The following is a 13,575-nucleotide window of genomic DNA, read 5'->3' on the forward strand; positions in this document are numbered from 1 at the left end:
AAAGTGAGGCTGTTGAATGTTTTGATGCAACATTTTGATGCAAGAGGTTGCTTGCTTCCTTTCCACCACTTTTCGTCACTATCCTATTTTGCTTTTCTGTTATTCTTTCTGTTTTCCACTCTCAGCCTGTCCGAGTGCCTGGAGAACACAGAATGCCCCTTCCTTTTCTTCTGTCTCATCCTCCTCCTCCTCATCTTCAGCTCCTATTAGCTCCTTCCCTCCTATACTTCCACCACCTCCTCCCAGACAGCCCAAGGCTCGTCTTACTTCTGTGGGGGAGCCAGGCTCTGCCCTCACCAGGCCCACCAGTCTGCCATCTGCCCCTGAGACAGGTACAGGGACAGGAGGAGATGTGTCAGTGTCTAGTTCACACCTTTCAATTCATGCACCTGTTACTATGCCCTCTATCCCTCCATGTTTTTTTCCTTCTCCTCTTTTTCCCAGCTTCCTGGCAGAGTGAATGGAGGCCCCCCAAGTCTCAGGCCCCTCTAGCACAGCCTGCCCTCTCTCCTAAGTTTCTGCATCCCCCTGCCAATGATCCTGGACAGCCTGCAGTGTTGCAGAAAAAACAGAGAATAGAGACGCCATGTAATGCTCCATCTTTAACCTAACTCAAGCCTGATTTCCTCCTCTTGTTATTCAGCCTCAGCCTCCCTGTTGAATTTGTGTCTTTCCATTAATTTTCTCATATGAATCTAAACCCTGTGCCTCCTCTGCTGCTTAAGATTTGATTTACCAATATGCAGCTTTAATGCATTGTTAATGACTCAGCATATAGATGAGCAGATTTAGTAGAGAATTGCACTATTTTTATAGTTATATATAGACATCGCCCAAGCATAGTTAAAAATATCGACATATCGATATTTGTATTTGCGTATTCTGCCATGTGTATGTGCTCATTCACAATATTTTGTCACAATAGTTTATTACATTTTTTTTATTTTCCTTGTGCATTTTGTTCCTCTCTGTATTCCTAAACATTAATGGGATGCCGTTCAATTCAGACTGCAGAGTTAAAGTGTAACCAAAATTGCCAACACATTTGTGTGCTAAGGTTCGTGTTTGAAAAGAGTTTCAAGGAAGAATCTTCTGCTTACCTCCTGTGTCCTAGCTTTCATCCCTTTTAATTTCTCTGCTTCCTCCTTAGACCCTGATCTGTGTACATCCCATGCCTTTTTTTCTGCTTCTTCTTGTGCTGCTTCTATTGGTCACTTTCCATGTACTGTGCTACCTGTTCTTCCTCACACCTCTTTTTTTTTACCCTGAGCTAAGTTACTAACACTACAAGCTCTGAAGCCTGCTAAACTGATTTTGAAAGACTTAAATTTGGGGTCATTGATATTCCACCTCCCATTCCTTCCGCTCTTGCCTTCTTTCATCTCTTCCTTCCCATCATCTCTCTGCCCCATTATGTTTCTCCCCCTTCAGCTTCGTTCTCTCTGCCCATTGGTCAGTCTTGGGAGCAGAAACAGGGAGAGTCTGGGTATGTTTCTTCTTGGAAACCCCAGGTCACCCCTACAGTAGAGACCCACTCACCTTCTCCTTTAAGTCGTGCCTCTGCTCTTATGCTCTGTGGGCCTCCTCCTCCTCCTCCTCCTCCTCCTTCTCAGCCCCATACATCCCAAACCGCCTTAGTCTCCCCAAGTGACCAAGATGCAGGTACAGAATCAAAAGGAACAATCCATGCTGTTTCTGCTTGATGAGAATTTGCATCAAAATTGAGTAACTAAACTGTATATACAAGCACATGTCTCCCCCTGGTGGTTGTTTTCATTGAAGTGGCTAAACATTTGATTCCACTCTGGTAAATATATACAGTGTGAGTGCTATGCTGTGTGGTTGCATGGCTTATGAGTATTGACTCTCTCTTATTATGTATAATCTCTTCTATGCTTTTCTCCCATTTTAGAATTCAAAAGACAGTTGAGCACACTGAGTGAAGAGGACAACCAGTACAGTACAAGTGAGTGTGAATACAAAATACTGTGCATTAAAATAAGTGATACCTACATTAAATAACTACATGGCTAACTTTATATTTCTGTATGTTGTTCAGCCCCTAATTCCAGAGCTTCTGCCAGCCAGAGGCCAGAGCTGTCCAAGCCTACAGATCAGAAAAGAGATGCACATTTTGGAATCAAGGTTGTCAAGGCATCAGCAGGGTGAGTAAATATAACAGGCTGCCATTCATCAGGTTTGATGTTGTTTAATATTTGGCGTGGCATGGCTTTAAAGAAATAATCCATCCTCATTAACACTGTTAATGCAGATGCTGTCAATTCTTGATATTGATCCTCGAAGTCCTTGATTTTACATTGTTTTATCAGACTTAAGATTTATTTGTAAAGCGCTCTTCAGAATAAAAGTAACAAAATGCTTCAGAACAAAGGCATTTAGCAAAAATATCTAAAAGACAAAATGATCAGTTAAGAAAAGTAATTAACTGTTCAGTGAGTCTTGAGAAGGTTCTTAGAGATGTCAATTGAATTTGGGAATATATTAATAAGAGTTTCAAAGATAAAGGGAACAGCAATCATGATAACATAAGTGTATTGACATGAAGTGAAGCATCGATACAAGAAATATGGCACCTACATTCAGAGTATGCTGCTTGACATTCCAGGTTAAAAGTCCCACAGACTGCTGCAGGTCTTTTGTGCTTTCTCAGGGCTGAAAATAAGGACCTTAATGTTTAATGTGTTTAATGTGTTAAATTTAAGAAAATATCTGGACATCTCATAGAGTCCAGGTAGTGATTTAGGTTTGTTGATTACTGAGATCATGTCAGTAACAGTACAGGTGAGTATTGTCTGCATATAAATGTGGAAGGCAAAGCTTCATTTGGTGATTTTCTAGTACATGTCCAAGAAATACCTTCAAAATCCCCTGTGATCCTTGGAGGATTGCACTTGACATTTTGTTGGTTGCATCTGCATCTGCTCTTATCAAGTCTTTCAATAGCGCAGTGTAAGGGGACTGTCAGCGCCAGGATCTTTAGCTGTCAGTTTGTATGCCAAAGAATACCTCTGAATCTTAGGTTGAGTAAGGCTGGCTCTTGTTAAGGCTCCACTTAATGCAGCTTCAACAACGGCAGCAACAAAAAAATCACTTGTTGCTGGTAATGACCCGGTCTATACAAAGCTCACAACAACATAAAGGTAGCTATTGTAGTGTAGCATGTTTTGGAGTACAATTGCCCCCCCCACCCCCCCAACCAACCAAAAAGCACATTTACTGAAATGAAAGCACATTTACTAAAATGCATAAATGTATTTGTGATGCAGGTTGTGTGTTCTTATTTGTCATGAGAAAATGTAATTTAGATATTAAAAATCCTTATGAAACTGTTTATTTTCACTATAAAATCTGGTGAAGGATGACCCTGGTAATCTTGTGCCCATGTTTTCAGCACTGAAAAAAAAACAAAAAAACATGCCACTTGTTTTGCTTTGTGTGAAATTTCCTAGCATATGGGATTTTAAAGAGGATTCTTTATATGTTGAAAGTTAAACAAAAGCAACTCAGTCAAGGTCACATTGATGTTGCAAGTGCCTCAGGCAGTGTTGTTGAGTATTATTATAAAGGACTGCTGCTGCTTGGCAAGAGCTGGTCATTACTTCAGTGATTTATCACAAATGCTTTGGTTGGTGACTGTCTGGTTTGAATCTCCTTTTGCACATTTTTGCAATATAATTTTTGTAGTTCCATGTTATGTTGCTCTTTTGCTTGTGTGCTGTTCACTGGAATTCTGTGAATATGGCCTGGATATGGACTGCATTACTGCATTGGAGACTTTCCTTTCATCATAACTCTGATCTTCATTTGTTTATCCCTCAGACCTGAGAGCATGGCCTCACTTCTGCCCCTTAGACCCACAACACCCATAGCCCCAGGGCTAAAATATTTTGAGATGCCAAAAACACAAATGGATCAGACACATTCAAGGCCAACAAGGACATTCCCTTACATCCAGCCAACACTTCTTCCCTTCACTTCTTCACATAAGCAAAACCCTGATATTCAAGATAACAGTTCTGCCTCAGTCAAGGAAGTCCTGCTTACACCAAGAAGTCACTCGTCCAAGATGTCCATTCAGTTATTAAATCCAGTAGCCCAACCAGAGCCTGTTCAACGTAAATCCCTTTCTCCTACCAAACCTCAGCCTACTTCCAGATCACTCCAGGAACCTTTGTTGCACTTGCCTCAAATTGCTTCAACATCAGACACAAAACCAATAGGAAGGATAGCAGGGGCCCATAAAAAAGAAGCTGTAACTATGGATTTGGGGTAAGTGTAGTGTAGTGCTCTGTCAGTTAAATCCCAATTCTATAGTCTTGAAAATGCACCTTATCAATGTTAACACTTGCAATGCAAAAGTAAATGATGATGATTAAATATACATAGATCTGGTCAAGGCATTTTAACAGCCTTCTTTCTGTTCTGACATATATCTTTGGTATACTCTACTCCTTCAGAAATGAGCGCATGGCTTCCTCAGTGTCACCTTGTCTCAGTGATACCAATTCTGCTCGTCCTTCAGTGGTGATGAACAGAGTTCAATCTGGAGAATGGTCCAGTACGAAAGACTCTCAGCTGGAGAAGCCAGAAAGATACACTCAAAAAGTCAGCCCTGCTGTTACAATACCTGATGTGGACAAGAAAATCAGATATAAGATGACTGTCTCAGACCAAGTAATGTCAAAATTGGATTCTGATTTGGGCCTTCTCTCAGCACAGCAGGCCACAACTGACAATATATCAAAACATAGAAAAGAATCTAAAATTAATTTTGCTTTGTCTTCCACCAAAAGCTTTGTTGTGCATGGTTTGGACCCAGGAAATTGTATGGACAAAGAGGGAACTGAAAATGTGGCTTGGTCTATGGATAAAAGACCATTCAGCGTAAGAGATAAGAGAGTTTCACAGGAACTTGTGTTACCAAGGTCTGCAGTCAGTAGTGAAGAAAAGTGTGTATACGTATCTAAGGTGGAACTTGGTCCACTGTGTCCAAGAGGGAGTTCTATTTCTCATTCATCATCCACTTTACAGCATGAAACAAGTTGTCCACAATATTCCAAAATACATGGCATGCCATGTTTACATCAGTCCCAAGTTATGTCCTGGCCTGATGAAAGGAGGTTACTTTTTAAGAAGTTACCCAGCAACAGATTCCTATTACTCCTGGATTCAGGTTATGCTAGTTCCTTTTCTGAGGATAGTGCAGAAATGGCAAAAATAGTGCACTTAATGCCATCCTGCTCCAGGACTGCCAGTCATAGCTGCCAGGGAAAGAAACCGTTGCAGATAAAAAAAGAATTTGGTTCACACTTGTCATGTGTTCAGGAACAAGCTAAAGTCATGGTGGCCATGTTGCCAACATGTTCTAGAGAGGCCCTTGTTCCAGGGTTTCCTTCTGCACCATTGCAGAAGGCTTCAAATACTCCAAATATGGCCAGTCTTCTCCCTACATGCCCCAAGCAGACAATGATTTCAGGTATGCCATATAAACAAAGAGTAATGGCATATAATGACAGCTGGCATATTTTGAGGGAATTAATTTTAGATAGACCATTGAGAAGTAATCCTGCTCTGGTTCAGGAAAGTGCACATGATGATAAAGAACATATAAAATGTGTGGTAGATATGTTACCATGTGTTTCCTGGACAGCAACAATGCCTAGTTTTCCTTCTATGTCACAAAAAGAGCCCAATGTGCCAGGTCTTCCATTTGCACCAAGCGAAGATCCCAGAATGGCAGATTTTCTGCCTACTTGCCCAAGAAAAACCAAAGTCATTGGTTTGCCCTCTAAGGAGCCAGTTACTGCTCAAGGTGAAGATTTCAATATAACCAAGCATATTTTGATGGACAAGGCCTTAATTATAGGTGAAGTCTTCATTCGAGATATTTCCCCAGCTGCTGCTCAGGATCTAGACAAAAGAGAAATGTTCAGTTCAGTGGCAATATTGCCCTCTTGTCTTGTGAGAACTTGCCTTGTGGAAATGCCCACAAAACCCCAGAAGCTGTTTGAGAGTATTGTTAGTCTTGTACCTGTTTGCCCTAAACAGACCCAAAGTCTGGGTATGCCATCTCTAGATCAAAACAATTCAAAGAACAGAGATTGGCATGCTTTGAGGCATTTAATTGACAAGAAACCAAACAAGACAAGACAAGCTTACAGTGTTCAGTGGATACCAAAAGACACAGAAATCCCTAAAGATATAGTAAGTATGTTGATAAGTTGCCCACAAAAAGCCAAAGTTTTTGGCTTACCCTCTGCTCCACAACAAGAACCCAGGATGTTTAATGTAATGCCCTCATGCCCCAGACATAGTGGAGTTCCTGGGTTGCCTTCAAAGGCTAGACAAAAACTTTGTTTGTCCAGCTGCAATGAATGGTTTGGCTACAAAAGTTTACAGTGGGACAGTCCTTTTATCAAAAGGGAAGTGCAGGTTCTAAATGCAGCTTCATGTTTCGAGAAGAACACTGTTGAAAGTATGAGGGCAATGTTACCCTCTTGCCCCGCGAATGCTAGAGTTCCTGGGTTTCCTTCTGCTCTGACACTGATGTTAGCTGATGGCCCAACCATGGTGAATTCATTGTCTAGCTGTACAAAGGAATCTAGAGTTCCTGGAATGCCACTTAGAGACACCGCCAAACAATTAGAATGGCTAATGGATAGCAAGTCGCTGCTACTACCTAGGGAGAAGTCAACAGTTACATTACATTTACAGGACGTTAATGTGTTCTATCTTGATTCTGAAATGATCATTAATATGGTATCCATTTTGGCCACCTGCCCAGGGACAGCCTGCTTACGAGGCTTTCCATCAGTTCTATGTCAGATGTTTGCAGATATACCAAGTATAACCAATATGGTGCCGACTTGTCCAAGACATTCCAGAGTTTGTGGAACACCCTCTAGAATCCACGGTGAATCTGATGAAGCAGAATGGAGTATAGATGAAAGATCAGTATGGGAATGGCAATTTACAAACCCAGGAAGACTATCATTAATACATGACCATAGAATGTATTTTGGAGAAAAGGCAGTGGTTAGAATTATGGTATCAATGTTGCCACCCTGTCCCAAACAATCATATATTCCTGGAATTCCTTCTAAGGTAGGAAAAAGACAAGTGGAAGCTTTGATGAAAGAGCCACCCAGCATGTTAAAATCCTCATTCACTTTCCCAATGCATGGTAAAATTCAAGGTCTACCTGCAAAGAATAGTGCAAAAGAATTTGATGGCTGGTGTTTTGATAGGGATGCAGTGTGGGAAAACCCAATCAATATAAGATATGGAGTTGTTAACCAAGATTTTACAGTTAAGGAAATGTCATATAGAGATAAAGAAATAATGCTGAGTATGCTTCCATCATGTCCACGACACACCCTGAACCCTGGATTTCCATCTGCTCCACGACCCCAAATTGTTGATGGCATTGAGGAAAAAAATTTAGACATGGTACAGTTGCTGCCATGTTGCCCAAGACTGTCAAATATCCTTGGATTCCCCTCAAGATTGTCAGTTTTTTCTGATTCTACACTATGGGGCTGGCCAATGCTGATAATAAAAACACAAGACTACTGTCCATTTTACAAAAAATATTGTTCCCCTCCTAAAGATATGGCAATTCTCTCTCTTGAACCTTCTTGTCCAAATGGTAATCTCAGATCTGGCTTCATAGCAGTTCCACCATCTGACCTAGATCGGCCTCCACATATGGCAAATATTGTGTCATGTTGCCCAAAGAAAGGTTCTGTTCTCGGGGTACCATCAACACATGTATTCCATTCAGGACAGGGGTGGCCAGGCAAAACACAGCAGTTGGTGAAGTCAGGAACTAAAAGAGTTGGAAAGGAAAGAGAAAACCTGACAAGTCAGCAGCTGTTACTAGAGGGACATTCCATCTGTAAGGTTTCTGATGTGCAAGAGGATGTACAACAAAGAATGACAACTAAGTCATCAACTTGTATGATCAAGGCCATTGCCAAAGACTTACCATCATCAAATTCTGAAATCCAAGTGGACCAGCCATTCTCTAGATTTACTGGGACTGAGACTGTACGGGATGATGCCAGTCCAACCACATTAAATCTTGGCACAAAGAAAATAAATTCTGATACATGTTCACTATTGGAGTTGCACAAAGATGAACAGGACTTTTGGATACCGATTGAGGCTGAAGTAGCCATTCTAGAAAAAGGGTGAGTGAGTTGAAAATTAGAGTTGGAGTTTTCTCAGTATTGTCAGTGGGTTAGCTTTTGAAACATGCTTTCTGATTCTGTTTTCAGAAACTTGCATTGCAGAATGTGGCACTGCATTCCTGACATGCCACTATTCTTAAGTGTTAGGAAGAGGTGGGTTGCCTTGGTTTGCGCAATGATGCAATGATGTGATGCAGCTCCACAATAATGCATCTACTTTCTTTCATCACCATCTGACTGACCAATTTATAGCAAAATGTGCATTTGTTGTGTGTGTCATACTATCTTTGAGTTCACCAGATTTATACAGGTTTTTACCGCTTGTCATTATTTCAGCTCCTTTGGTCAAAAGAATACTCAAGAAACCCAGATATCAGTGTATGAGAAGGGAGATACTGTTGGCAAAGAAGTCACTGTGGAGGATAATGGTTTCATGCCCTCAGAAGAGCCAATTAAAATGTTGTCAGTAGAGCCAATGGATGTCATTACTACATGTTATGACATTGTGGATCAAAGGTGTGTTAGATACTCTGAGAGTGGGTAAGTGTGCAAGTGGCCTCTGCTCTTGGCTGTTTAATCTAAGCGTGGTGATGTGTGTTGCATGGTTTTAATTTCTGATGTTCTCTTGGGATAGGCTTAATTTCTTGCTGTTCGTGGTTGAAGTGTAGCCCTCGTGCTACTGAACAAAATGGCAAAAAGGAGAAACTAAATAATAACACAACAGCAGTGGACTACAATTGCAAGTCAGTTTGAAAATCTTAACATAAGGAAATAGTAATTCAATTAAACGCATCAAAGACACCGTTGAGATAAGTCAGACAACAGCAGAAACACAAATTATGCATGATGCTTTGTTTGCAAGAGTGCAGTTTTTTTGTTCTAGTGGAGAGTTGTTTCAATAGAGGCTGGAGCAAGTTTGCACTCAACAGCATTTGTTGAAATTGCATGCACGAGAGTAAAATATGTATTAATGTAAATGTAAATGTAAAAATGATAATGAGGGGGAATAGATAGTAGTAGTACAACTTTATTTCCAACTGCTATCATACCATATGTAAATTAGTTGTAATTATTATGTGTGGCACTAATTACTTGATCTTACTTACTGATTGACTAGGGCACATTGTACAAGACTTGTACTGTATTGTGATTAAAATATGTAGAATTACACTGTTGGTTATGGGAATGCTGTTACACATTATTCTATTTCTTATTTTTATTTGAAGTCTTCCAACAGTAAACTTTGACTATAACATTTTATTTACCTTCTCTTTAGAAATGAAAGTATGGCTTCACTGCAGCCATCATGCCCAATTGTTGCTGGTGCAGCAGAAACCCCATCTCAAACCCACATAGATAATGCTGAGCAGCAGTTAGACAAATATCCTACAAACAGGACCGTACTATGGGAGGAGTTACCAACAGCGACTACAGTAAAATGTCCTACAGACAGGCCCATACTATGGGTGGAGCTACCAAAGGTGACTACAGAGGTAACAAGGAACACATCAGAAGAAGAAATTAAAATGAGAAAAGAAATCGTCAGTACGGCCCCATCCTTATATGATACTGCCATGACCACAAGTCTCTCTTCCACAATGCTAGACACTGATGATGAAATGAAGACAAAGACAGAAGCTGAGATGACAGATCTGTCGCTGATTTGCCCAACAGTTGGCGTATTTGAATTCACTGCTACTGCTAAACAAACAGATGAATGCCTGCTGGACCGTGAGTTTACTTGGGATAAGCCATCAAAGGATAATGAATTTATAACCACTGATGATGCTCTTCATTTACAAGGACATGCAGATCTAGCACAACAAATGGTGAATAAAAAGTCTCCCCCCTCAAGTGCACAATGTATGAAATATTATGCAAAGTCTGAAATTGAGTACAAACCGTCCACTTTCTTGGAAACCTATCCCAGTGTGACAAATATCACTGGCATGCCATCCAAATTCACTGTAAAAGAAGGACATTGGCTTAGAGATCAAAAGCCAATTTGGGATAAGCAATCAAAAATGAAGGAACTATTACAGCCGTATGCATCAAAGGATGATGAAAAGAACACAGAAATAGTTTTACTGGTACCATCTTGCCCCAGAGAGGCCAGAAATCCAGGGTTCCCATCTATACCACAATGTAGTTTAGTTTTTTATGGACCAAACATGGTCGATATATATCCCAGTTGTCCGGGTGTGTCCAACATACCTGGTTCACCATCTATCAGTGAAGCCAGTAACATGTCATGGATGTCACAACAGGAACCACTTTTGGAGAAGAAAATGAAACCTGAGCTCGTCATGACAGTGTCATCAAAAGAGAAGGATGAAATTCAGCTAATAGGAGCTTTGGTACCAGCTTGCCCCAGATATTCTTGTATACCAGGTATCCCCTCAATTTCACAACCTACTATGGCACATCATGGATCTGATGTTAGCCTTTCAAGATCTTGCTCAAAAACCTCTTCTATTGAAGGTATTCCATCATTACTTAAACATTTTAGCAAAAGCTGGTCTACATATCGCAAACCCTTAAGAGTAATGCCACCAAAAATCTACACAGTAATCATTGAAGACAGACCTCACAATGATGACATGAAGGCCATGCCAGCTTTAGCTCCAACATGTCCACAAGAGGCCTGTATCCCTGGATTTCCATCAGTTATAGAACCCACAGTACGCTATGATGGCTTTAGTAGGGTTGGTCTCCTTCCATCTTGCCCAGCTTCCTCTAGTATGGCTGGTTTTCCGTCGATACAGAAATCTGACAGCAAAGACTGGAACACTATTCATAAGCCATTATGGGAGAAGCATATTAAAAAGGAGTCTACATTACTACTGGAGAACAGTAAAATGAACAAAGACATGAAAGGAGTTGTTTCTCTTGCACAAAGTTACCCAAGAGAATCAGTCATCTCAGGTTTTCCCTCTGTACCAAAACCCAGAATGATTAACGTTGACATGACAGATATGGTCAGTCTTTCAAGTTCATGCTCAAAAAGGTCACGGATACCAGGATTTCCATCATCTCACAATTTAGAAGAGTGGACAATGAACAGGGAGCCAACATTTGAACCCACTGTGTCACTGATTGAAATAAATAACAAAGCAATGAATTTTTCCCCAATGGTTTCCTTTGAACCATCCTTTCCAAAAGAGGTGCCGCCATCAGAATTTCCTTCTCATCTAAATCTCCTGACCATGGGTTGTGCATCAAGCCTTCTTACATTGTGCTCTCAAGTTTCAAAAATACCTGGGTTCCCATCAATTCATGGGGATATGACTGGAGGATGGCTGACAGAAAGGGGGTCATTGCTGAAGAGGCTTCCAAAGAAGGTGATCATATTTGATACATCGAACAACAACAGAAAAATAATGAAGAATATGGTTTCCTGTGTACCATCCTGTGCTAAAGAGTCAAGTGTTCCTGGTTTCCCATCTATTCCAAATCCCAAAATAGTATATTATGGCCTAAATGTAGTTAACCTCTTGCCTTTTTGCCCTGGAGTTTCTGTCATACCTGGATTTTCATCAGTTGAAGCGCACAAAGAAGGGTGGGATGCTGATCTTAGTTCATTGATGCACAGACCCCAAAAGAACATTCAGTGTAGGATTAACAGCTCTCCAATTAACATAGACAAGCCAAACAACATGCTGGCTTTGGCTCCTTCTTGCCCAGGAACATCAAAGGTTCCAGGCTTCCCATCTGTCCCCAGATATGGTATGCTGAGACTTGTACCTGTTTCCCTCAAAGTATCCAGTATGCCTGGATTTGCATCTTTTGAAGGGGCCTCAAAATTTCAATGGCTTTTTGATCCACACACTTTGTGTGATAAGCCATCAAAGGAGACAGTTTTTGTGATACACAGTCCAAATCAAGACACAGAAACTGTGAAGACAATGTTGGCCTTAACACCATCTTGCCCAGAAGCATCCAGGATCCCTGGGTTCCCCTCTGCACCCCAAGCAAAATTCAAGATCGAACCCAGTATGATAAGTTTTGTACCTTGTTGTTCCAGTGCTTCAAGTCTCAAAGGATTTGCATCGATAACTACAACTCAAAGCACAGGTTGGCTAAATGAAACAAAAGCAATTTTGATAAAGCATCAGGAGAAGTGGGCAGAACTGATTATGCCACTTGCTGAGCAGGACCAGCTATATTGTTACGATGTGAAAAGCACAGTGAGAATAGTGACATCCTGTCCAAAAGAGGCCACAGTATGTGGCTTTCCCTCTGCTCAAGTCGTTGACAGACCACCAAACATGGTCAGCTTGTATACGTCTGCTCCATGCGTTTCATGTATCCCAGGTTTTCCATCAGCAAGGATGCTTAGTGCTGAATGTAGGAATATACAAGCTTGGACAACAAAGAGCATGTCCTTGTTGGAGAAGCTGCAGAATGACAAGATTTATCTCACTGCAGAATTACGAGCAAAACACAAACATGCACAGAATGAAATGAAGTACATGGTAGCAATGGCTCCATCCTGTCCACATTTGACTCAAATTCCTGGCTTCCCCAGAATTTTACAATCAAATCCAAAAGACAAAGAAACATTGACTTTTCCAGTCCCTTGTTATACTGAGACGGATATATCACAAGATGCACAGCCAACCAAGTCAAATCTCAAAGATGCAAGAATTCCTGGTGTTCCTTCTACATCTTTTAGTAGCCCAAGCACAGCACTTGCATACGGTGAGACATTTACAATGTTAATATCGAAGTCACGTTCACCTTTTTTTTGTCTTGTTTCTTGTTGTGTATTTTACTGTTTGCTTATATGACAGAGGACAAATTCAAAGGTGATGAAAAGAAAAACATAGGCCTTTTTGCACCTAAAGGGTAAGTAGAAGAGCCCAGTGCGCTTGCATTGTTTGCTGTGAAAGGGGTCAGTTTAGGGCTTGCCTAACATGGACTTTTTGGACCAATAAACAGTAGCTTAAGTAACTTGACAATAAAGTGCATGGTACATTTCAGCACCTTTGTGAGGGCTGTATTTTATGAAATTTTAATTATATTGCTGCATGGGTTCTGTGAATTGCACCTTAAAATCCTTTATATTTGGGTCTTCAGCAAATCACAAATAGAGAGGATAGCAGCAGAGGAAACCCAGACAGTGAAGAATCCACTGGACACAGAGCCAGCAGGAGTCTTGGGTTGGGAAGTATTGGAGGCAGAGGGAACAGTAACAGAAAAACAGACAGAATCCTCTTTGTCAACAAAAGAGGAAGACACCTCAGGATTAGTAAAGGCTATTGTGGGTGTTTTCCACAAAGGGTAAGTGTAAGACTGGTATGAAACTGATAGTGTGATGCATGAATGAACACAATGTGCAGAGATTATTAGTAAACCTAAA

The 13,575-nt window shown here is 40.8% G+C and overlaps 1 protein-coding gene across 3 annotated transcripts in view; it reads left to right on the top strand.

Moving 5' to 3' along the window:
* The window catches only part of ehbp1l1a (EH domain binding protein 1-like 1a), a 44,845-nt gene that overhangs the window by 18,992 nt on the left and 12,278 nt on the right, over window positions 1-13,575 (top strand). The window contains exons 10-14 of one of the 3 annotated variants that reach the window (XM_070993583.1): window positions 126-332; window positions 445-588; window positions 1,432-1,662; window positions 1,913-1,966; window positions 2,060-2,165. In XM_070993583.1, coding sequence (XP_070849684.1) covers window positions 126-332; window positions 445-588; window positions 1,432-1,662; window positions 1,913-1,966; window positions 2,060-2,165 — 742 coding nt within the window. Of the gene's footprint in view, window positions 1-125; window positions 333-444; window positions 589-1,431; window positions 1,663-1,912; window positions 1,967-2,059; window positions 2,166-11,308; window positions 13,497-13,575 lie in introns of those variants that run through there. The other 2 variants (XM_070993582.1, XM_070993581.1) reach the window with 2 other exon arrangements.

Source organism: Chaetodon trifascialis, chromosome 23, assembly GCF_039877785.1.
Source record: "Chaetodon trifascialis isolate fChaTrf1 chromosome 23, fChaTrf1.hap1, whole genome shotgun sequence".
Taxonomy (NCBI): Eukaryota; Metazoa; Chordata; class Actinopteri; order Chaetodontiformes; family Chaetodontidae; genus Chaetodon; species Chaetodon trifascialis.